The 23,534-nt window shown below is 37.9% G+C and overlaps 1 protein-coding gene across 1 annotated transcript in view; it reads right to left on the bottom strand.

The window, feature by feature from the left end:
• Positions 1-1,016: 1,016 nt before the first annotated feature.
• TMEM182 (transmembrane protein 182) overlaps positions 1,017-23,534 on the bottom strand; it is a 61,693-nt gene continuing 39,175 nt past the window's right edge. Inside the window, exons 4-5 of the mRNA XM_037060825.1 lie at positions 21,306-21,443; positions 1,017-1,803 (exon numbers count right to left, since the gene is read on the bottom strand). Coding sequence (XP_036916720.1) covers positions 1,583-1,803; positions 21,306-21,443 — 359 coding nt within the window. The 3' untranslated portion in view covers positions 1,017-1,582. The remainder of the gene's footprint in view (positions 1,804-21,305; positions 21,444-23,534) is intronic.

Here is a 23,534-nt window from a genome sequence, read left to right as displayed (position 1 = left end):
AACACTAAAATGCCACTCATGATTCTGCAGATACTTCAGACCTTTGCTATTCCTCCAGAAATCCCTTCAATTGAAATGAGGCTAACGGAAAACACAAGCTGTGTGGTGAAGACTCTGGCAACCTCTCCTCATGGGCCAGCTGGAAGGAAATGATAGTACCTCTACTCTACAGCATCTTCTAGGTGCCACTCAGTCTGTCTTTGACTCTTGCCTCTGTACCCACCCAGCTGTGCAATGAAATGCTGCTCCTGGTAAAAGCTCACCACTGTGCTGGACTCTGTTCCATCATGAACAACCAATTCCTCCATGGTGGAGGTTTCCAAAATGAAAAAATGACCTAGGCTTCCCAAATGGGATTGATTTCAATCAAAGTTACTGCCAAGAAAACATCTTTGATACGTAAAATGTCTATACAGAATTATTCTACTCCCACCCCTTGCAAAAAAGCAAAAGTTTTTTTTTCCAAAGAGATTAAAGGAAATCGAAATTTGTAAATGTTTAAATTACTGATATAAAGATGAAGAAATTGAGGGACAATAATTAAGGAAGTCAAGTGATCAGAATAACTACAACCCATAAAATTTTGGAACGTTATTATTACATAGACTTCAATAAAGTTATTATTACATAGACTTCAATAAATACTCCCGTAGGAGGTTATCAACACCTTCCTATGGGAGTATTTTGTGCATATTAAAGCTCATTTCTTCAATAAATTTTCATAAGTTGAACATAGTAGCAATATAATATTAAATGGGAACTTTAAAATATCAAATAGAATTATATAGTAAGCTAAGGTCCTTGGTCTTTACATATTTTCAACTACATTAAATATGTAATTAATCCATTTTAAGTTCTCAAAATCCAATCTGCATTATACATATTTTGATGTACAGATTTGCTACTTTTAAATACAATTCAATGTTATGTAAACATGCACAATTAACTGAAAAAATAGCTAATCAAACTACTGTTGATAAGAAAGCAGAAAAGGTTTTGTTATGGCCCACGTTAACTGATGAGTTTGTGTGGCTCCTGCTACAAGAACATCTGCTATCTATTTTTAAATAATGATACTCACAGGAATCATCTGTGTGGATATGTATGTGTGTGGAGAGAAAATGGAGTAAGTTTTCTGACAAAATGTAAAATTTTACAGAATGTAAAATTTTCGTTTTACATTCTTAATTATTCTACAAAGATTATTTTTTAAGTAGCAACAGAATTGAATGCCAAAAGGGAGGCTTCAAATTGAATCTTGATTTGCCCTAGCTGATGGTATTATGCTATTATTATAACTGTATATATTTTCAACCTATGTGAACTCTAACAAGTTCGATGAAAGGAAGTCATGTTACCTTCTCCCTAAAAAAAAGAAATAGGTTCTTGATAACACTCAAATGGATGGAAACATGTTGGTGTCTCAAAAGATTTTAGTACCTTCTTATGAGAGAAAAATCACAAGTAAAATAATTCATTCAAATAGCAACTAAAAAGTTACACAAACAAACTCAATGCTAAGATCACTAAACAAATAAAAATAAAATATGGTGTCAAGAAAACACTGGTGGCAACAGTTTGATTAGTGATGTATCTGAATATGCTTTCCAACAACTAGAAAAAGTAATCCAGAGAGCAAGGAAAAAAATATCCCTGCCGGGGCCAGAAAAAATGACCAGCCATACAGAACAGAAGGTGTAAAATCCAAGCAGTCTTTCAATTTCATGTTTCTGTAGCTTTCCATGTCAGCCACTACCTGGACCCAGATAACATACAGCATCACCACCAAGGAAAACAGGATGCCTAAGAAAGACAAAACAAAAGATCTTTAATCTTTCTGAAGATGTTTTCCCAAGATCCCTCATCCATCATTTGCCTAATGATATGTCTCTAAAAATATAATTCTAACTAGATCACCTACTTTGTGTCAGATCTTTTATTACATACTTTACATGCACATCATTTTGTTTAATTGTCAAAGCACTGAGATGAGGGCTATATCAGTATAAGAACCATGACAAGGCAACAGCTGACATGTATTTATTGAGTACTTACTGCGTGCCAAGCACTGTATTAGGAGCTTGTGAACATAAGAGTTAAAGATCCCTACCTCTTGGAATTTATTTTAACATTTATCCCTCTTTACTTATGTCTGGTTTGGAATACATTATTTGTAATAAATTATTTCTTTCATATGTACAATGAACTTGTAAAATAGGTACTGTTAACCCCCAGTTTTAAATATGTGCAAACATAGCTAGTAATCTTCTAAGCTCATTTTTAGCTCAGGTCTTTCTGACTATTGTTATATTATAAAACAGATAATTAGTGCTACAGCTAAATATGCCCATGGAAATAGAAATCAAATTAAGTACCAGATATGAAAGCACTAAACTGATGTAAAAGAATGTAACATAAATTAAAGAACCATGTAAAGGAATATACATGGTTCTTTAAAATTAAAAATATATGTGCTGGAAATTGATTATAGCATAAAGGAACACTGCCCTGAAAGATTGAGGGAGGAGACTAAAAATATTCTGTAGAACAGGAAAATTTCAGGTCTGAGGTCAAGAGCCTATTAAATAAAGAAAAGGATGAGTGAAGAAGGGAGGGAGGGAGGAGGAAGGAAGGGTGGAGAGAGGGAGGGAGGGAAGGAAGGAAAGAAGGAAGGAAGGAGAGAATGAGTTTAACCAAGAACAAGAAGGAAATATGACAATTTATCCACAGTTTCAATAAAACTGTAATCCACTTGCTCAAAAATACTGCTGGAATTGTAAGAATAGAGAAATATATATTGTTAGACATTTGGTCTTAACAAAAAATGGACAGAATGACTTCAAGAGTGCTAAAATTTGAGAATGCCACTAAGCATATACTTTTTCATGTTACTGTGACTATAACAACAGAAGGGAGCAACGGGGTCCCACTGACCTGCAAATTTAGGAGCACCAGCTCGGCTGTTTCATTAGTGAGTGACAGGTCCCATGCACAAACCACACATCCTGAGGGACTTAAATTTGTCCTAAAGCAAAACACACTTGAGATCACTTGCTATCTGTTCAAAAGTTCAACCCAGATATGTCAAAGATAATGAACTGACCCATCAGGTATTAAATATCCATATTCTAAATGCTAGTCTGTCTGAAAGAGAAAGAGAACTCTGTTATGAGGAACAGAGACTGAGCTATATTGGCAGGAGTAGGTCACTTTAAGAGCCTAGCCACCAGTCACCCTTCTGGAGTTCGCTGTGCTCCTATGGTATTTAGGATGTCCCTTTCCTCTTGGTCATCAATTTCATAAACAATCTTCACTCAACATAATGTTGAGTGAAGTAAGCCAGGTGGTGAAAGACAAATACCATATGATCTCACCTTTAACAGGAATCTAAACAACAAAACAAACAAGCAAGCAAAATATGACCAATGACACACAAATACGGAACAGGCTGACAGGGTCCAGAGAGGAGAGGGGAGAGAACCACAGGAGAAAAGGGGAGGGACTCACATGGATAAGTATAAAGGACACATGGACAATAATTAAGGTGGGGGCAGAAATGGGAGGGAGGTGGGGAGCACTGGGGGCGGCAGGGCAGGGAATATAAAACAGAAAACTGTACTTGAATAAGAATTAAATTAAAAAAAAAAACAATCTTAACAAGTAAACACAAAAGAAGAAGAACTCATAAACATGTCAAGGTGTGTCCATATCAGAGCTTCAACTTTCTTATAATCATGATACACAAGAGGAAGAAGAAATCAACATAGACGCTTCACTAATAAGATACATACTTCGCACTGTTGTCTGTAATGCAAATGCAAACACTAGAGCACAAAATAGAGCAATTTAACCACTGAACAACAACTGTATTACAGGGAAATAATAAACTCATAGCCTGCAAGCAAACTCCTATGAAGTCATACCTCGGATTTTGATGACGATATAGCAATGCAACCCTGAGCATTTCAATACATTTTTTCAGCAACTATATAGATAATGTTCTCTGATGATGTAAAAGTTTGACTTAGTGATTTGCATACTATTTGCAATGCAAACTCATTGTAAACCTTTGTTATTAGTAGTTGATATAAATTTTATCTTCCTACATCACGTGAATCTCTTGCATTTGCAGATATTTTTATAAAAAAAGAAAATTGCCTTTGTGAAAAATCAATAGCCTGATACACATTTTCTCAAAAGTTTCAAAACCCACTTCTGAATTTAGAATATTTACAAAAATGTATTGCAAGTAGTCATGTAGAAGATGGTTCCTAATAAGGAAGAATTAACCAATCTTTAAATACTGCTGTTATTTAAAGAGTAATTTCACCCTGAAAGCAATGAATAATAGGTATTTCTATCACTACAATATTTAACTTGTTCACTAATTGAAGATATACTCTACTTAATTCATTTCTGAATTAAGTTTCTAATCAGATTATGATTATACCATGCTCATGAGGTAAAACAGTATTTCCCTGCCATTAAATTGCCAGTTTTATATTAGGTTGGCCAAAAAGTTCATTACATTTTTTTCTGTAAAATAAAAGACACATTTCTTGTTTTCACCAGTAACTTTATTTATTTGGATATTTTTAATGTGTCCGCTATCTCCCGCTCTTGGCTTCTAGTGGGTAGAGACTAAGGGTGATACTAAACATCTTCAAATGCATAATTCAGCCCCACAGCAAAGAATTATTTGGTTAAAACATCAATAATAGCAAGAAACTTTGCAAACCACTTTTGACACATTCGATCAGTTACAACAACTTCTCCACACACAGCACAAATCTTTTTCTGCATTTCAGTTGCATTTTTACCATTCTTGAAATAATAAAGCAAATGTTGCATATTTTCATCCATCTTCAATATTAAAATGGCTTCACAAAAATTAATCAATTTTAATAAGTTTTTTAAATGCATGCTGATATGATAGGTGTCAAAATGCAATCTAACAAAATTGTTTCTGATGAAGTTAAAGACAACTAAGCACTACTAGAGCTATCATATGGAAAACAAATACAAGATTATTTTGCCAACTCAATACATATGTACATATGCTCATAGAGACAAAAAGAAGGAATATGAACTAACAGACATAGGGAAGTATTTACATTAAAGGCCAATGGTTTGACTGATAGAGCAGCGAGAACTTGTGACAGGCTCCTGAATGAGCAATATGGCTAGAGAGCAATCAGAATGTTGTTAAATATAGGTAGACTGATCAAGTAAATAAATATATTGATGTGAATTGCAGCCAGGTTCTTCACTGCCTGAAAAAGGTGTTACTAATTTAAAAGGGGGAAAGCTAGAATGAATTCTATGTTTTTTGTTTAGAACCAAATGTATTAGTGATAATTTATGGAGATGATGATTAGATAGATAGATGAATATAGAAGTAAAAGTGTCTGTGTGTGTTAAAATATCCCTATGTGCATATACCTCAATATATTTCCTGGCTCTGTTCTCTGAGAGGTTCTGGGACCAGCAACACCCCCATAGCATAGTATGCATTAAATTTCCAGCACTTGGCTTGAAAATACCAGGAACTAGAGCATCTCAAATAGTTCAATTCAGATTGGAACAGAAAATGCATGTCTGGGATGTCTTATTATAGCAAAAATTAAGATACACTCAAAGAATGATGAGGATGTTTCAGAAGCCATATTGATGGGGCTCCCCCTAGCTAATTCTGAGACAGTTTGATTATCAAACAAATAATGATAGTGGCACACTATATATCATTGAATAAAAAGGATCCATGTGCCCAAAGTGATATAAATAAGAGTGAATAAATAAGTGGGGAAAAGGGAAAGATTTCCCTAATTCAATGAGAAGAACACAGTATCACTGCTATGATACTACAGCCAAAAAAAAAAACCCCAAACACCTAAATAAATCACTAGGAAATATTAGACAAACCAACTCAAGAACATTCTAGAAAATCATGGACCTCTACACTTTGAGAGTCAAAGTCGTGAATATCAAAGAAGGACTTACTCTGGTTTGATAAAGAATCACATTGCACAACAACTAAATGCAAAGCATGTTTCCAGACTGGGTCCTTTTGTTATAAGAGACACTATTGGGACAGCTAGTGAAATGGGTCTAGGTAAAAAGACTTATAACTGCTATGTAAACTGGAAAACATTTCCAAATAACAAAATCAGCAACACAAAAAAGGGTGGTGGAAGTCCGTGGCATATGTCGGGGGATGGGGACAGAGTATGTGTGTTCATATACCTAGAAAGGTACATTTTCTTTTGGTGGACTATTGTTACTAATAATGAACAATAATATTATTGATTTGATTCACCTGTCAAATGGAGAATCTCTTCTGGGGCAATCCTAATACAATGGAGAAACCTTAATTATTATCCCAACAAAAATTCATAATGTAGCTCACTGGAGGCATAATAAAAATGTGGCCCCAAATCCCATAAAAATCTGAGATTATGAAAATACCAAAGACATATAGTTAAGTCACACCCAAAGCTTATTGGGGCTTTTCTCATCGGCAGTATGGGAGAACCACTCAGAGCTTGTGATTGTATTGCATTGACTGAAAAGTGCATTCAGTTTTCTGTAAAATAAAAGACACATTTTTCATTTTCACTAATAACTTTACTGATTTGCATATTTTGAGTATGTTGGCTATCTCCCGCTATTGACTTCTAGTGGGTAGAGGGTAGGTAGAGGTACTGCTAAACATCCTCCTATGCATAAGACAGCCCTACAGCAAAGAGTTATTTGGCCAAAATGTCAATAGTACCAAGAAACTTTGCAAACCACTTTTGACACATTCAGTCAGTGACAGCACCTTCTCCATACACTGCACAAGTCTTTTTATGCATTTCAGTTGTGTTTTTAGCTTTTTTGAAATAATAAAGCATAATATACTAAAAATGCTACACTAAAATATTTTCTTCCTTCTTCAATATTAAAATGGCTGCACAAAAATTCACCAATTTTGATGTTTTTTTAATGAATGCTTATACGACAGCTGTCACAATACAGTCTAATAAAATTGTTTTGAATTAAGTTAATCTAAGCACTACTACAGTCATCATACAGAAAAAAAGAGGTGAAAAGCTTTTGGGGAAATCCAGTACCTAGATTTTCATACTGAGTTGAAAACTTTTCTCTCTTAACATGAATTCAATTGAAAATCATTTTTTTCTGAACCAAAAGTAACAAAATTCAGTCATAAATAACCATTAGGAATGCAATTACTACTGATAAACAATATAGAAACAATCACAATGTGAAAACGAGAACAAAAGAATTTCTCTAACGCCAAGTCAGATTGAGAAAAAAACTGTGTGGATGCAATATTTTTTAGAAGCAAGAACAGGAAAAGGAGACAAACTATAAAGGACATTTTATTTTTTTAATTATTTTATTGTTCAAGTACAGTTGTCTGCATTTACCCTCCACCACTTCCCCCAACCCTAGCCATCCCCACCTCTCACCCCTGATTCCACCCCCTCTAGGTTTTGTCCATGTATTCTTTTTTTTTTTTGGTTGTGAAAGTGCACTTTTATTTAAGAAGAGGGAAAAGTGTTCCCCGAGTCAATTCAGAGATTATCAGGCCCACTGTCTCTGCATTGGTGGTTCAGACCACCTCTGCCCAAAGCCTTAGCATATGGGACAAGACCTCTGCCCCACCCCACTGGGTTCTGAAAGCAGAGCATCTAACCAAAGATTATTTTTTTTATAAATATATTTTATTGATTATACCATTACAGATTACAGTTGTTCTATCCCCCCCTTCATTCCCCTCCACCCGCACACTCCCTCCCCCACCATTCTCCCCACCTTAGTTTATAACCACGTGTCTCAAGTTCTTTAGATTCTATATTTCCCCCACTATTCTTGCCCTCCCTCCTATCTATTTTCTACCTACTGTCTATGCTATTTTCTGTGCCTTCTCCCCCCTTCTCCTCCTCCCACTCCCCTGTTGCTAACCCTCCATGTGTTCTTCATTTCTATGGTTCTACTCCTGATCTAGCTGTCCTCTTGGTTTGCTTTTGTTTTAGGTGTGGTTGTTAATAACTGTGAGTTTGCTGTCCTTTCACTGTTCATATTTTTCATCTTCTTTTTCTTATATAAGTCCCTTTAGCATTTCATATAATAAGAGCTTGGTGATGATGAACTCCTTGAATTTGACCTTATCTGAGAAGCACTTTATCTGTCCTTCCATTCTAAATGAAAGCTTTGCTGGATAAAGCAATCTTGGCTGTAGGTCTTTGGATTTCATGACTTGGAATACTTCTTTCCAGCCCCTTCTTGCCTGTAAGGTCTCTTTTGAGAAATCCGCTGACAGTCTGATGGGTACTCCTTTGTAGGTGACTGTCCCCTTATCCCTTGCTGCTTCTAGGATTCTCTCCTTCATTTTGGTCTTGGCTAATGTAATTATGATGTGCCTTGGTGTGTTCCTTCTTGGGTCCAACTTCTTTGGGACTCTCTGAGCTTCCTGGATTTCCTGGAAGTCTATTTCCTTTGCCAGACTGGGGCAGTTCTCCTTTATTATTTGTTCAAATAAGTTTTCCACTTGTGGCTGTTTCTTTCCCCCTTCTGGTACCCCTATAATCCGGATGTTGGAATGTTTAAAAATGTTCTGGAGGTTCCTAAGCCTCTCCTCATTTTTCTGAATTCTCATTTCTCCATTCCTTTCTGGTTGGATGTTTTGTTCTTCCTTCTGGTCCATTCCATTGATTTGAGTCCCAGTTTCCTTTCCATCGCTATTGGTTTCCTGTGCATCTCCCTTCATTTCAATTAGTTTAGCCTTCATATGTTCCTCTAATTTGTGACTATAATCCACCAGTTCTGTGAGCATCCTGATAAATAGTGTCTTGAACTGTGCATCTGAGAGGCTGGCAATCTCTTGGTTGCTTAGAGTTACCGGCTCTGGGACTTTGAGTTCTTCTTGCGCCATCTGTTGGGCTGTTCGTGCCTGTTAAGTAGCAGGATCAGAGCTCTAGGTCTTCACCAGAGCAGGGCAACTAAGTCGCTGGGTTGTGACTGTTGTATGTGGGGGCGGGGTCAACAAGAAGCAATGGCGTCCCATAGGCCATCTCCTGCCGCGGCCCCCACAGGTATGGCAGCTGCCGCCGTCACCGGGCCCAGGCGTTTCGTCCCACTGCACGCGAGTGTGCCACCACCATCAGCCCTCGCTCCCTGGGGCCCGTGTGGTCTGTCTCACTGTGCGCGAATGTGCGACCTCGATCAGTCTGCCCCACACCCTGACTGGGTCCGGGCCACTTGCGCGCCTAGGTCAGGGGATCTTTCCTGCCTGCTGCTGGCTCCGCCCCTCTTACCATCCCGTTGATGGTTAGTGGTTGTGGTACTTCTGTATAATTCAATTTTCTGTTTTGTGGCTGTGTCTTTGTTCTCCAAACCTTTGTTGTATTCAAACTTGGTTGTGGGAGAAGGCACAGTGTTTCCACCTATGCCTCCATCTTGGCGGAAGTCCCCCACGTATCCTTTATAGATGTTCCTGAAAACCCTTCCCCACTTTCCCCCCATTATCCTCTCCCACCCCCCCTCTGGTCACTGTCAGATTGTTCTTAATTTCAATGTTTGGTTATATTTTGTGTGTTTGTTTGTTATATTGATTAGGTTACTCTTAAAGGTGAGATCATATGGTATTTGTCTTTCACTGCCTGGCTTATTTCACTTAGCATAACACTCTCCAGTTAAAAGATATTTTACACTATATTTGAAAAGAACAGACTTAAAAAAATGCATTCCTAGGAAAACTTAGCCACAGAAATGAAGACATTCTTTTTCCAAAAAAATATAGTCAAATGTCAAACCCCTATATTCTTGCCTAGAATCACATATACCTAATTGAAAAATAAAAAAAAATCCTCTTGAAGTTACTAAAAAAATAATAAACTTCATCTTTAACTGCTTAGAAATAACTGACTTGCCTCTGAAATGTGCCTTAACAACTTGAATCATGGGCAGTTATTGGGGAAGAATCCTAATTCAAGAGGATTCATTGGCCTCTTTCAAGTCATGCTTCCACACAAAAAAGACCAAAGAATTCCATAGTCTGGATAATGTATTATGAAGGAAGTTAAAGTGAATGTAAATTAGAATCCTTATCTTGGAGGACATATAATCTAGAGATAGGGCACTATTCAAAAAGGGCATTTACATAGAACTAGAAAGTGAGATTCATAAAATTTTATGAATTATCCCTAATTCATAAAATTAGGGATAATAGCATCAGCTTTCTGATTGTGTCTATTTTCAGAAGATGAAAGTGAAACTAATTGTCTACCAAGATCAAAAGTTTTAGACATAACTCAAGACTAAAACTCTGACAGAAGGTGTGACACATTAGGCTGAAGACATTCAAAAACATCCTACAATGGGGAATATATCCCAAGGAGTTGGAAAGAGACTAGTTTTATTCTCCAGGTGAAACTCCCTGGAAGGCAGGGAGAGAGTTCATGATCACTATAGAAATGAAGACAAAGTGTGAAGCTTGGGTAAGAGTGCTAAGGATGGCAGCATAAATGGAATGGTCAGCCTAGATCTGAGATGCCCATAAGAAAGAAAAGAAAGGGAACCTGATAAACCATGTATTTTCTAACATTTTCTAAAAGGGAACAGCAATTCCTCAAGAAATATATAACAAATACCTTCTGCAGATCTGCACAGAAACTTTGAACAGCAAAACTGACAACAGCCCATCAAAGGACTTTTGCATAAAGTACAGTCTTCATATAAACATATCTTATATTTGACCACACAGTAGTAATATTTAAAGATATTAAGCTCTAATGATCTGAAAATTTTTCCAATGAGTAGAAAGCATTCAGGTTTATTATTTCTCTTTCTCATTCCTTTAAATGAAATATAATTTACACACAGCAAATATGAATTTTAAGTGAATGTTTTGATGGGTTTTAGTAAATGTAAATTTTAGTGTAACCAACAACTCATAAAAAATAGAAAATACTTATCCCTGTCACTCCAGAGAGGTTCTCCAGGCCTCCAAACTCTGCCACCCAAAACATTTATCACTACAGCATGGTTTAACTTTTAGAATTTTAGAGGAATGAAATCTTAACAGCATGTAGTCTTTTCTCTCTGGCTGCTTTTACTCAGCATAACTGAGAAACCATCCACATTGTTACGTAAGCTACCAGTTCACTTTTCACTGATGAACAGTATTTCATTGTGTGAATACACCACAATCTGTCTGTTTATTTATTGCTGAACATCTGGGCTCTTCCTAGGTTCTGTTATTGTGAATTTAGTAAGCTACTATGAATAGTTTGGTTTGTGATGTTCTAAAGCAAATACAGAATCTTGAAATTACAGATACATTTCCTTAGACAAATGGTTTTGAAAAAATGGCAAAAAAAATCTTTTTACAAAACATGATCTTGTATCAAACTGATTAAATAATGCTGGGCTTACTGATGCTCTGGTACTGACCTGAAACACAACTGCTCAACCTAACCCCCCAATACCGAGCAGCCCTGCTAAGACCTACTAAAAATACAGTTATATTTTTTGAATGCTGCCTTAGCATCATCTTCCTCAAACATCAGTTTGTCAACAAAACTTTTGACAGTCATTAATAGTGCTTGCTGACCAATTAAACTCTCCAAGTGCCTAAAACACAGGGATATCTTTTTGTAACCGGTTATTTTCAGTTCCTGAATTCTCTTTCTGAAACTTTCATTATGCAGTATTTGAAGCATATGAAATATGACATATAGCTGAATATTATGAACTCTCATTATAAAATGAACCTCCAACCTAGGAACCAGAATATCAACTTTGGGCCAGTTTTTTCTGGAATTCCTTTGGAAAGAGAGTTGCCCCTCATATGTTCAGGAAGTGTCTCTAGGCTTTAAATTAGAGGACAAAAGTGAGAGGCCTTAAAGAGCCAGACTCTCTGAGAACTAGCAAGGGATTTGACCCCTTGATAGGGAATCACAGTGTCCCTGAAGTTATGGATGACATTGCAGTCAATTAGAATTATTTTATTTAAGCCCTACATTTATACATGACTTTGGATAACATCTGAAAATTAAGTTATCTATAGGGTCATTACTTTCACATAGTATTTTAAAAGACTAGAACATTAATGTCTTAAACATAAATACATAAAATTTTATGTCACAATATTTACAAACCAGTTTTCACATGTATTAACTATTAATAATAGAAATGGCAGCATTGAGGGCTTTCTTTACATCTCAGGAGTCCTATGTGTCATGCTGAAGGAGGGAACATGGGCATTAATTAGTGCAGGATGAGTTCTCACAGGACCATTCCAGAGGCTAAAATATATACTGTTTTTCCTAAGTGTTATATGATGGAAAAAGAAAAATCAGCCAATTCTACATTTCCTAAAGAGCAATAATTGTCCTTATATTGTAATATACTTCCAAAGTAATCTCATATAGAGGGTCAGGCAGAAGTAAGGCCTACTAGAGTGTTTTTGGTAGGGTAATAACATGGGTGCAATAATTTACAGTTCTAATATGAACATTTCACCTAAAATGTTATATGGTGTGCATGAATATGATGTTGCTATGTTATAGAATTATGATTTTGTAATAAAAAGGGGTGTTATTTGTGCCAGACCCTGTATACTATTTTTTTTATTAAAAACATAGTTTCTCTGAGGAAATAAGCTAGGACTTCTTAAAAATAATTTAAATTGTGTTTTATAATAGTTCTTTCTTCTTTAAATTAGTAATTGCTTTTTGTTACAATTAAGTATGCTCAGTGTTGGATGTCATTTTTAGTGACCACGAATCTGATGCATAACAGTCAACCAAAGCATTCTCAGCTTTTCTCCAGTCTTCATTTTCTCAAAATCAGTTTCTACTAATTTTTCTCCTGGATTCTAACTGCCCTAGTTCTAAGTTCACTGTCCAGAGAGCTTGACACTTTGCAAGCTAAATTACCTTAAGCAAGTTTTTAAGTTCTGTTTTTTTCATTGGAAAAATAGAGATAATGAAAGTACCTACTACAGAGAGCAGTCATGAGGAAACAATGGAAGTAATGGCTAGCAAATAGCATTCCATAAAATATGTTAAAGCATCAGAGCTTCTCATTTGACTGGCCTATTTCAGGACTGGCCAAGAGGTAAGAGAATAAACTAGACACTCTCATCCCGTTCTGAGATTTCAGGAGAGAAAAGGCCAGGGAAAAATTGCTTCAAGTTTCTGCCAGTGTCTTACTGAAATCCTCCATCAGGGGGCACCAGTTACTTCACAGTCCCAGAGCAGAGCATTGGAAAGAATAACATATTCTTTATACATATAATTGATTATACCATTACAGTTGTTCTATTACCCCCCCTTCATTCCACTCCACCCGCACACTCCCTCCCCCACCATTCTCCCCACCTTAGTTTATAACCACGTGTCTCAAGTTCTTTAGATTCTATATTTCCCCCACTATTCTTGCCCTCCCTCCTATCTATTTTCTACCTACGTCTATGCTATTTTCTGTGCCTTCTCCCCCCCTTCTCCTCCTCCCACTCCCCTGTTTCTAACCCTCCATGTGTTCTTCATTTCTATGGTTCCACTCCTGATCTAGCTGTCCTCTTGGTTTGCTTTTGTTTTAGTTGTGGTTGTTAATAACTGTGAGTTTGCTGTCCTTTCACTGTTCATATTTTTCATCTTCTTTTTCTTATATAAGTCCCTTTAGCATTTCATATAATAAGGGCTTGGTGATGATGAACTCCTTGAACTTGACCTTATCTGAGAAGCACTTTATCTGTCCTTCCATTCTAAATGAAAGTTTTGCTGGATAAAGCAATCTTGGCTGTAGGTCTTTGGATTTCATGACTTGGAATACTTCTTTCCAGCCCCTTCTTGCCTGTAAGGTCTCTTTTGAGAAATCCGCTGACAGTCTGATGGGTACTCCTTTGTAGGTGACTGTCCCCTTATCCCTTGCTGCTTCTAGGATTCTCTCCTTCATTTTAGTCTTGGCTAATGTAATTATGATGTGCCTTGGTGTGTTCCTTCTTGGGTCCAACTTCTTTGGCACTCTCTGAGCTTCCTGGATTTCCTGGAAGTCTATTTCCTTTGCCAGACTGGGGCAGTTCTCCTTTATTATTTGTTCAAATAAGTTTTCCACTTGTGGCTGTTTCTTTCCCCCTTCTGGTACCCCTATAATCCGGATGTTGGAACGTTTAAAGATGTCCTGGAGGTTCCTAAGCTTCTCCTCGTTTTTTTGAATTCTCATTTCTTCATTCTTTTCTGGTTGGATGTTTTGTTCTTCCTTCTGGTCCATTCCATTGATTTGAGTCCCAGTTTCCTTTCCATCGCTATTGGTTTCCTGTGCATCTCCCTTCATTTCAATTAGTTTAGCCTTCATATGTTCCTCTAATTTGTGACTATAATCCACCAGTTCTGTGAGCATCCTGATAAATAGTGTCTTGAACTGTGCGTCTGAGAGGCTGGCAATCTCTTGGTTGCTTAGAGTTACCGGCTCTGGGACTTTGAGTTCTTCTTGCACCATCTGTTGGGCTGTTCGTGCCTGTTACTTAGCAGGATCAGAGCCCTAGGTCTTCACTAGAGTAGGGCAACTAAGTCGCTGGGTTGTGACGCTGTATGTGGGGGCGGGGTCAAAGAGGAGCAATGGCGTACAGTCTGCCGCCTCCCACCACCGCCCCCACAGGTGCGGCAGCTGCCACCGTCACCGGGGGCCCTTGGGTTTCATCCCACTGCACTCGAGTGTGCCACCGCCATCAGCCCTCCACCACTGGGTTCGCCCTCTAGGGCCTGCGTGGTCCATCTCACTGTGTGTGAATGTCTGCCCCACACCCTGACTGGGTCCAGGCTGCCTGTGCGTCAAGGTCAGGGAATCTTTCCTGCCCAACCCTGCTCTGCTGCTGGCTCCGCCCCTCTTACCATCCCGGATGAACGGTTCAGTGTTGTCGGACTTCTGTATAATTCAATTTTCTGGTCTTTGGGCGTGTCTTTGTTCTCCAAACCTTTGTTGTATTCAAACTTGGTTGTGGGAGAAGGCACAGTGTTTCCACCTATGCCTCCATCTTGGCAGAAGTCAGAATAACATATTCTTTATGTCCCAATATATTCAGGGAAATCACCACACTAAGAATGGTAGAGACTCAGAAAGCAACAGTTCTCCACAGAGAAATCACTTTGTGTCTCCTCCATCCTGTTCATACTCTCCCTCCCTCCCATGGCTTTCATCTGGCTGAGATGCTAAGACACAAAGAACTGGGATCCTGTCTTCTCATTTCAGAGTCATATATCTGCCATGTGGGTGCCCCATTCGGAAACAGTCAGCACAAGTCCGAGTCTTCTGCTCCTTTCTCCTCACAATGTTTATCAGATGAAATGTGTGTAACACACATTTCTTGACATTTGGATGTCAAGAGACATCCATTCTACAGTTCATGAAATCAGAGAAAATGCTTCTGCTACAAGAAGTACATCTAATATATAACTATCCTAGTTTCTATTAAGTATGCTTTCCTTTCCAGCTTTCACCTCCAACAAGCCAGAGAGAGCTTTGAATAAAATCTTCAGTCCTGGACTTGGATGAAATACTCTGTACCTTTTTGGGAAGTTACGCTTGCGCTTTTCTTGGGGAAACCTACTTCCTACATGCTAAGAAACACACAGAAATTTTAGAAAAGCTATTCTGTCAAGAATTTACTGCCCTTCCAGGCTTGTTTTCCAGGGTAAGCAGCTGTTTATAGCCAGATCTTTCACTATATAGACGTGGGGACAGCAGGTGCAATCAGGGGCATGTGTGTGTCTGTAAGATTAGACCTTCTGCCTCTGGGCCGTCAGCAGTTCTTTCCGAATCCCTGCCCGCTCCAGGTCTGTGTTTCCTCCACACACTCTTCCCTGCTCCCACTGCCACCATCTTCTGCTTCATCTGGAGGAAGAGGTGAGGAGCTGGGAGGGGCCCTGAGCACCTCCTAAGAGCCACAGGCTCAGTCTCAGCCAAAAAAAAAAATCTGAAGTATGTCTCTTGGCTTCTGTGAGCCTTTTTTCTTTTAAGATGGGAAGAAGTCTCTTGTGGTATGCATTCATTTTATCTTATGCAGAATAAATGTGGTTTTCTGATGTGCTACCACAAATACCATAGATCTTACTAAAGGAAAAGGAAAACCAAACACAAATTCATTTATGAGTCAGTTTTACCTGCTATATATGAATATTTCATATTCCTTTCATAATCACTCACCTTTGCTATACTACTTTCTTACAAGGGTTCATGTCACTATGCTTCTAAAAAGCATTGTCCTTGGGAGCATAAGGGAGCAGCCATGGCCGTAAAAAGCATGTGTTTCAGGCTGTTAGTCCCATATGGCACAAGACTTACCCAATTCACTTAGATTGTGTCCCGGTGACTAAACATTAACTGTCTGGGTGAGGAGCACACCATGTGGTCACAGACAGCCAGCAGTCACACCACAGCTGTGCCTCTGCCACATTCCAAAGAACTGACTACACAGAAGAGGCCTTTCCTCCCACTAGTGCATCCTGTATCCCCTGACTCATAAGATGCATATGTAGCCCCACCAACCTGAAGATCTAACAAGGGATTTAGCGGACATTTAGGCTCCTCTTTCAAGATGAGACTCTGTCAAGCTCTACATGTAGCAGGAAAATATAATCCCAGTTTGCTATTCAGGAAAAGGTGACTTCAGTTGTGATAGAAAAATCTTTCTCCCTTGATATCCTGACAAAATAACAATTTCTAGTATTTGTGGATTATCACTTAAAATGTCCCAAGCACCCAGATCACCACACCATTATGTTTCCTTATGCACTTAGAAGTCTTGCTGATGAGCATTAATTCCCATTGATGTCTCTTTGCACAGGCATTAGAAATATTCAGCTTTATAGTAATTTTCTCAACTCTAACACAACTCTAACCCTTTTTCAGGCCATGTCTATCACTTCTAACCTTTGTCTGCATCTTTCCTACCACTTCCAATAACACAGGTTAGGAGAAGACAACAGCCTTCTCCTGCATTTCTAAGAGTTCTCCAAAAGTCCCCATTAAAACCAATTTATGGGTAAATGGGGATAAATAGAGATGGAAGGAGACTTGACTTTGGGGTGGTGAACACAATATGCAGATGGTGAATTATACATTAAAATTTTTTAAATGCAAAAAAGTCACTAATTGTTTAGTTATTGTGGAGGTGTGTGATGAGATTGATTGAAATACAGGCTTGGCATCATAACGCCCTGACAATACCACTTAGTTCGTCTGGAACTGAACTTCTCTGGGGCACACATGGTATGGCTTGCCTGAGGAGGGATCTGTTCAAGTGCAGGGAGTGGCAACATATGCCCCCCAAGCCTTGCTCTGAGTCTGGTGCCACAGCAAGAGGAATACCATGGACCCTGCCCCTTACTCACACTGACTGCTGTAATACAAGTATGTCCAGCCACGTGGAATGCCCCAAAACAATCTTACTGTTGCTAAAAGATGTTCTAGTGTATACACCCAGCAACTGCCATTTGGAATTTGGTTCTACCCTGTTCTAAGGTCATCACCCAAATAAAGAGAGTGTCCAAACTTGTTTGTGGTGTTGATAAAATAGCCACAGCAACCACAGCCCAAACTGCACCTGCTCCTAACTGCCCATCAGAGAACAGTGTTGACATAAAGCAGCATGAGAGATTTGGTCAGTCAGGGGATGACTACAAGGCCTAAAACTAAAGAGATTTTAGAATACTAGGTACATGGAATGAAACTTTTTCATTTTAAAATATAAAATCTAAACCACCCAAAGCACTATAAATTCCATTTAGCCCAGTAAATGATTATATGCATAGTTCCATGTTAAATGCGGTCCAGAAGAAAACTTGGCTGGCAAACCTGCTGTTTATCTCATATTCCCCTCACCCCTGTAGAGCATAGTATTTAAGTTTCCATCAACAACTTTGAAAAAACAACTTTCTAATTTATATTATCTGGGAATATAAATAATACAGAATTGAAAGATTTTTAAAATTCTTCTGTCAATAATTACTCAAGAGGAAGGATGATTTATAGGCCCCAAAACTGCTTTAAAAGATTATGTTTAAAAGATCATGGTGGAAATTGCTACTGGAAAGTAAACTTTAGTTATTCCTGAGAACATCATTTTTCCTGACTGAACTGATAAGCTGAGCTGGTTCAGTAAGGAAACTGATTAATATTTTATTTTATCCGACAGCATACTTGTCTCTGTTCTTGGGGGGGAGAATGTCCTGCATAAACAATAAAAAACTAAGCCATGAAGGAAATTACATGGAATTTTAAAGGAAGTGTCTTCATAATCATCTAGTTTGGAACTTTCAGAATGGGCTCCCAGGACACCTCGGACACCTCTCAGCTCCCAGGATCTTTTGCATGGAGACCTGAGCAAGGAGAATCTCAGCCCCATACTCACAAACAACAAAGGATTTGCTGAAAAAATAAAGTCCACTTGTCACAGGCACATGAGTATGTAGTATGTTGGGACCACTCTGCCTGGTTTCAGGAATTGTAACTGCCTCCCATGGCTAAGACTGAGTGAGTGACCTCTGGAATGCAAGCCACTTAGGAGACAAAGCTTGTCTCTGGCAGCAAGCGCTGCTTCTGTTTCTTCCCCTGTCCCTAAAGCATGGTTGACGTCCATGATGGGTGTGACTCCTCACACAGAGAGGGGCAACCTAAGCCAGACACAGTCACTTGGGAGGCCATCCTGGAAGGACCCGGGGGGGGCTACAAAAAAGAGGGAGTGATGGACCCTTGCCCCCCAGCTATTGTGACATAGCCTGAGTCTCCATTTCCATCTGGAAGAAGAGCTTCCTGGCTCTAATCCACTTAAGCCTGAAAACCTGTGATGGGAGGCGGTGCAGCTCCTTGCCTAGCTAGAGTGTTATCCAGGGTGATCAGGCCTAAGAAAGAATATGTAAAAATCCTGTGAAACCTGCTTTGTTTAGAATGCTCTCATTTAAGTGATAAGGGTCCGAGCAAGAAGTTTGTTCCTCAAAGTTTTATATCTCTTTAGCTATCTGACCCTGACTGAGAATAAGCCCTCTTGGTTCTCTGAATGCTATCTGTTGTTTGATCCTTACCTATATTCTTGTGCAAATGAACATAATAAGAGCCACTTGAGGAGGGGGCTCTTGGCCCTTCCCCTTTGAGGGATCAGCCACCTTTCCTCCCCAAGCAGACTATGTCTTGGTAGTGTTTACCTTCATCTGTGGTGGACGTGGGTACTTTGCAGGCAAAGTTGCCCCCACAGTAGTAAATGCAAGTAGTAAATGAACCTTATTTTTCTACAAGGTTCTTGGCCAAGTGTAATTTTTTAAAGAAAACTGTTAAAATAGAGTTGACATATAATATTATATAAATTTCAGGTGTATAATAGAGTGATCTGACATTTATATACCTTACAAAGTGATCACCCTGAAAATTCTAGTTGGATATGCTACTACTTTCTCACACAAATTATAAAATGGCTCCCCCACCCCCCCAAAAAAGCACTAAGCATAAACAAGCACACAAAATTACCTAAGACCAAACTCAGGATCAGGGCATTTCTGAGTTTCAGTTAGTTGTGCTGCTAATGATGTGTTAGTATGAAACTACTGCTATTACACCTAACATATGTTGACAAAGACAAAAAAAGAAAGTCAAGGAATGAAGAAAAAAATATTTACATATTTTAGCAAGGAAATGTTATTTCTGGGAAGACCAGGGAAGAAGATTCACCTTAACTAGACCTGTGAATGAAACGAGAGTAGAATGTGGTTTGTGGGAAGAAAAACTATGTGGTAAAAGAGATGCTCAGTATTGTCATAATGAGTTTGGTCTTATGGAATTATGAATTAAAGAAGAGAGATGATAAATTATGAGATCTAAGTGCAAGAAGCAAGGCAAAGAAGGCCACAACTGCAATTGTATCTATTTGAAAAGTCCAGAGAAGACAAATCTATATATAGAGAGAAAATCAGTGGTTACTGGGGTTTGGATGGGAGCAGAGAAGAGGATGAGGTTTCTTTATGGGGTGATAAAAACATTCCAGAATCAAATATTGATACTTAAACCACTTTGTCAATGTACTAAAAATCACTGCACTTTATATACTTTAAAATGGTATATTTTGTAGTATGTGAATTATATTTTAATTTTTAAAATGTTATTTAAGAAATTATGAACTCAAATGGATATATTGAAGAAAAGAATTGAAATAAGAGGGAAAAGTCAGAGTAGTTTAAACAGGGCTCTTGTTCTCAGTGGGTTTTTATTTGTTTGTTTTATTTGGTTTTTTAGCTCCTTGAGCAGAGGATCCATATCTGATTATAATTTTTATTCTCTCTGCAGAAATAAGCACAGTATTATGCAAAATGTGTACTTAAAGAAACTCTTTGTTAACTGGCCATTGATTAAATTGTGATGGCCAACATCATGAGCTGTCTTTGCAATGATTATAAAAACAGTAAAGCTAGTCAGTCTGCCCCTTCTCTTTTCTCTTACTGCCATATCACGGAGAAACTCTTTGTCCTTCTAATCTGATGTTACAATATAGCATTATCATGTAAAGTTTAGTTTGAGTCACACTGAAATTGTCTAATTTTTTTAGAATTGTTATCTCTACAAATAAACTTAGACTTATGTTTTAAAATTAGTGTTCTGTCTTTTACTTCCTAATTAAATGAAAAAGTCTTAAAATTCACAAGACTCACCTATTCAGTTATATTTTCATTTATACTATGATTATTTTAGTAGGAATTAGAAAGTCTAGTTGGTAAGCTGACTAAAATAACTGTAGGTTTTACAATAAAGAGAATGTGTTTAGATAATGCACATGAATCACAATTTAAAAAACCAAATGGTGACATGGTAGAAAAACACGTTTTTATCTATGGGTAAATACATTATGAGAGTTTTGAGCATTATCATGACACTATCTTTTCCAGAGAACACAGAAAAGTTTACCTATATCTTAATGATACAGAGGAACATTATGACCCCATTTTACAGACAGAAAATTAATAGGGTGTAAGATATTAAAAGGTTCTCTGAGCAGATAGTTCCCCTCTATTGTCTGATTTCATATAACGTGGACACAATGAGCAAAAGCTGTTGCTCTGATTAAGTGTTAGCACATGAGAAATGTAAAGTGCCTGGGGAAATGCCTGATGTATAGTTAGCATTCTAGAAATATTACACATGAATATAATTGTATTCCTACTGCTAGAAGCCTTATACCTAAAACTATAAATGAAAAATACAATGATATAGAGAAAATCTATGGCTAGAACACACGCTCACAGCACTACACATACCTGCAGCAATATATGAGCCTCCTCCAGCTTTATAGAGAAGATGGCTGGCAAAGGGGGCTGCACAGATGATCAAAAAGCTCGCGGTGACCACAGCAACTACTCCCAGGAGCATCAGGACTGCCCAGAAACCACGGTAAACTGGAGACCCCAAGATAAAAATAGAAAAAAAAACCACACACTTAGATTTTGAACACAACAGATTGTGACACAACATGTTTGTTGCCTCTTCATTTTTCTCATTTCTGTCATAGCACTGCCAGGTGGTATTCCAAGATATAGGCCCTGACTTATCTTTAACTGGAAACCTTATTAGAGACTTTGGACTCAGTGGAATCAACCTTCAGTCAACTCATGCTAGGAATTTGTACTACACACGTGCTTAGTATACTTTGGTAGCTCAATTTTCTAATCAGATTTTCTATTTCAGAAGAGGAAACACCTAGAATTCTAGAAAGAGTTCTCTTGAGTAAGTACCCCCTGGGTCACATATGGGTATTTCATACCAAATGTACAAAAACGTGGACAAATTCATATTTATAAACAGTCAGTTACTTCCTAATAAGATAATGTTTATAATAAAAATAGCAGGCAATTTTTTTTAAAGTTGTAAACCCATTGAGATTTTAAACTAGATATATTCTAAACTTTACAACTTTTTATTAAATTTCTTTTTAAAAAGATTCAAAATGAGAAGTTTTAGTGATTGCTTATTTAAGGAGCAGCTAGTTTGAATTAATGGATGGATGCAAATGGTGAGAAGTAGATTGTGGGTTTGGTGACATGTTCACAGTAATCAAATAAAGATGAATCCTAATAATAGATTTTGAGCAGTATAATACCAATCTATTAAACAAAGTTATCATTTCCCAAAGGCCAAAACACTAACATAAATTCCTTTTCGTGCAAACAAGGAAAAGCTCAGTGAAACATACTAAATTAATTGTATGTAAATATAAAAATTTTATAATGAAGCAAAGAATGACTTTTTTCTCTACAAGCCTACCTGACAAAGAAAAAAATCAGTGGACTGATTTTTTTCCCACTTTTCAAAGTGGAATCTTAGAAAAGAATGGATGGGAAGATGGGAATTTGAGGAGTCACTGCAGCTAAATTGGAAAGGACTTCTGTGTTCATAACTGAATCTTGAAGACAAGACTAAAAGATCGGCATTTATGTTACAAATCAATGCTGTGATTTTCATTCACTTCATTTACTTCATTGTCAATTACAGGGCAATTTCTATGGTAAGTGCTAAGGATTACAAACCTTAATAAGAGGCTGACCAGGGAACACAGAACCCATTCTGTCACTCCCATGATCACACTAAAACTGGACAAATGTGACAAACAACTAGATGAGAAATCCAGAAAGTAAACCACACCAAGTGAATTAAGGAAGGAACTCAAATCTATAGCAGAGCTCAACTGAGCTACAGAGACTCTTCCCTGTTTTTCCTTTTTATCTCCTCCTGGATTTGTCCTGAAGTCAAGTTGGGAACTTTGTAAAAGGAGCCAACAAAACAAAACAAAATAAAAACATACTTAAGGTCATTATTCTGGTTGTAGAAACGGGATAAAGGGCTCCTACAAGCCAAAGTATGGGGAAAATCCTCATGTTTACTTTTCTTTTTATTCTCTCAGTCCTGACTCAAGGCCAACTTCAAGAATAAATCTGCAGTCCTGGCTGGTGGCTCACTTGATTAGAGTGTATCCCATAAACCAAAAGGTTGTGGGTCTGATTCTCAGTCAGAGCACACGTGTCTAGGTTATGGGTTTAGTTCTCAGTCAGGGCATGTTTGGGAGGCAGCTAATCAATGTGTTCTCTCACACTGATATTTCTCTTCTATCTGTCTCCCATCTTTTCCCTCTCTAAAATCAATAAGCATGTCCTCAGGTGAGGATAAAAAGAATTTAGAGTAGATCTGCATTGCTACCCCAGTAGCGGCATGGGCATTTATACTCCCAAATGATGATTTAATCCTTTCTATANGGGTCTGATTCTCAGTCAGAGCACACATGTCTAGGTTATGGGTTTAGTTCTCAGTCAGGGCGTGTTTGGGAGGCAGCTAATCAATGTGTTCTCTCACACTGATATTTCTCTTCTATCTGTCTCCCATCTTTTCCCTCTCTAAAATCAATAAGCATGTCCTCAGGTGAGGATAAAAAGAATTTAGAGTAGATCTGCATTGCTACCCCAGTAGCGGCATGGGCATTTATACTCCCAAATGAT

The sequence above is a fragment of the Sturnira hondurensis genome, unplaced genomic scaffold (assembly GCF_014824575.4).
Source record: "Sturnira hondurensis isolate 20B ecotype Veracruz unplaced genomic scaffold, ASM1482457v3 Scaffold0012533, whole genome shotgun sequence".
NCBI classification, from domain to species: Eukaryota; Metazoa; Chordata; class Mammalia; order Chiroptera; family Phyllostomidae; genus Sturnira; species Sturnira hondurensis.
This window is presented reverse-complemented; position numbering and strand designations above follow the sequence as displayed.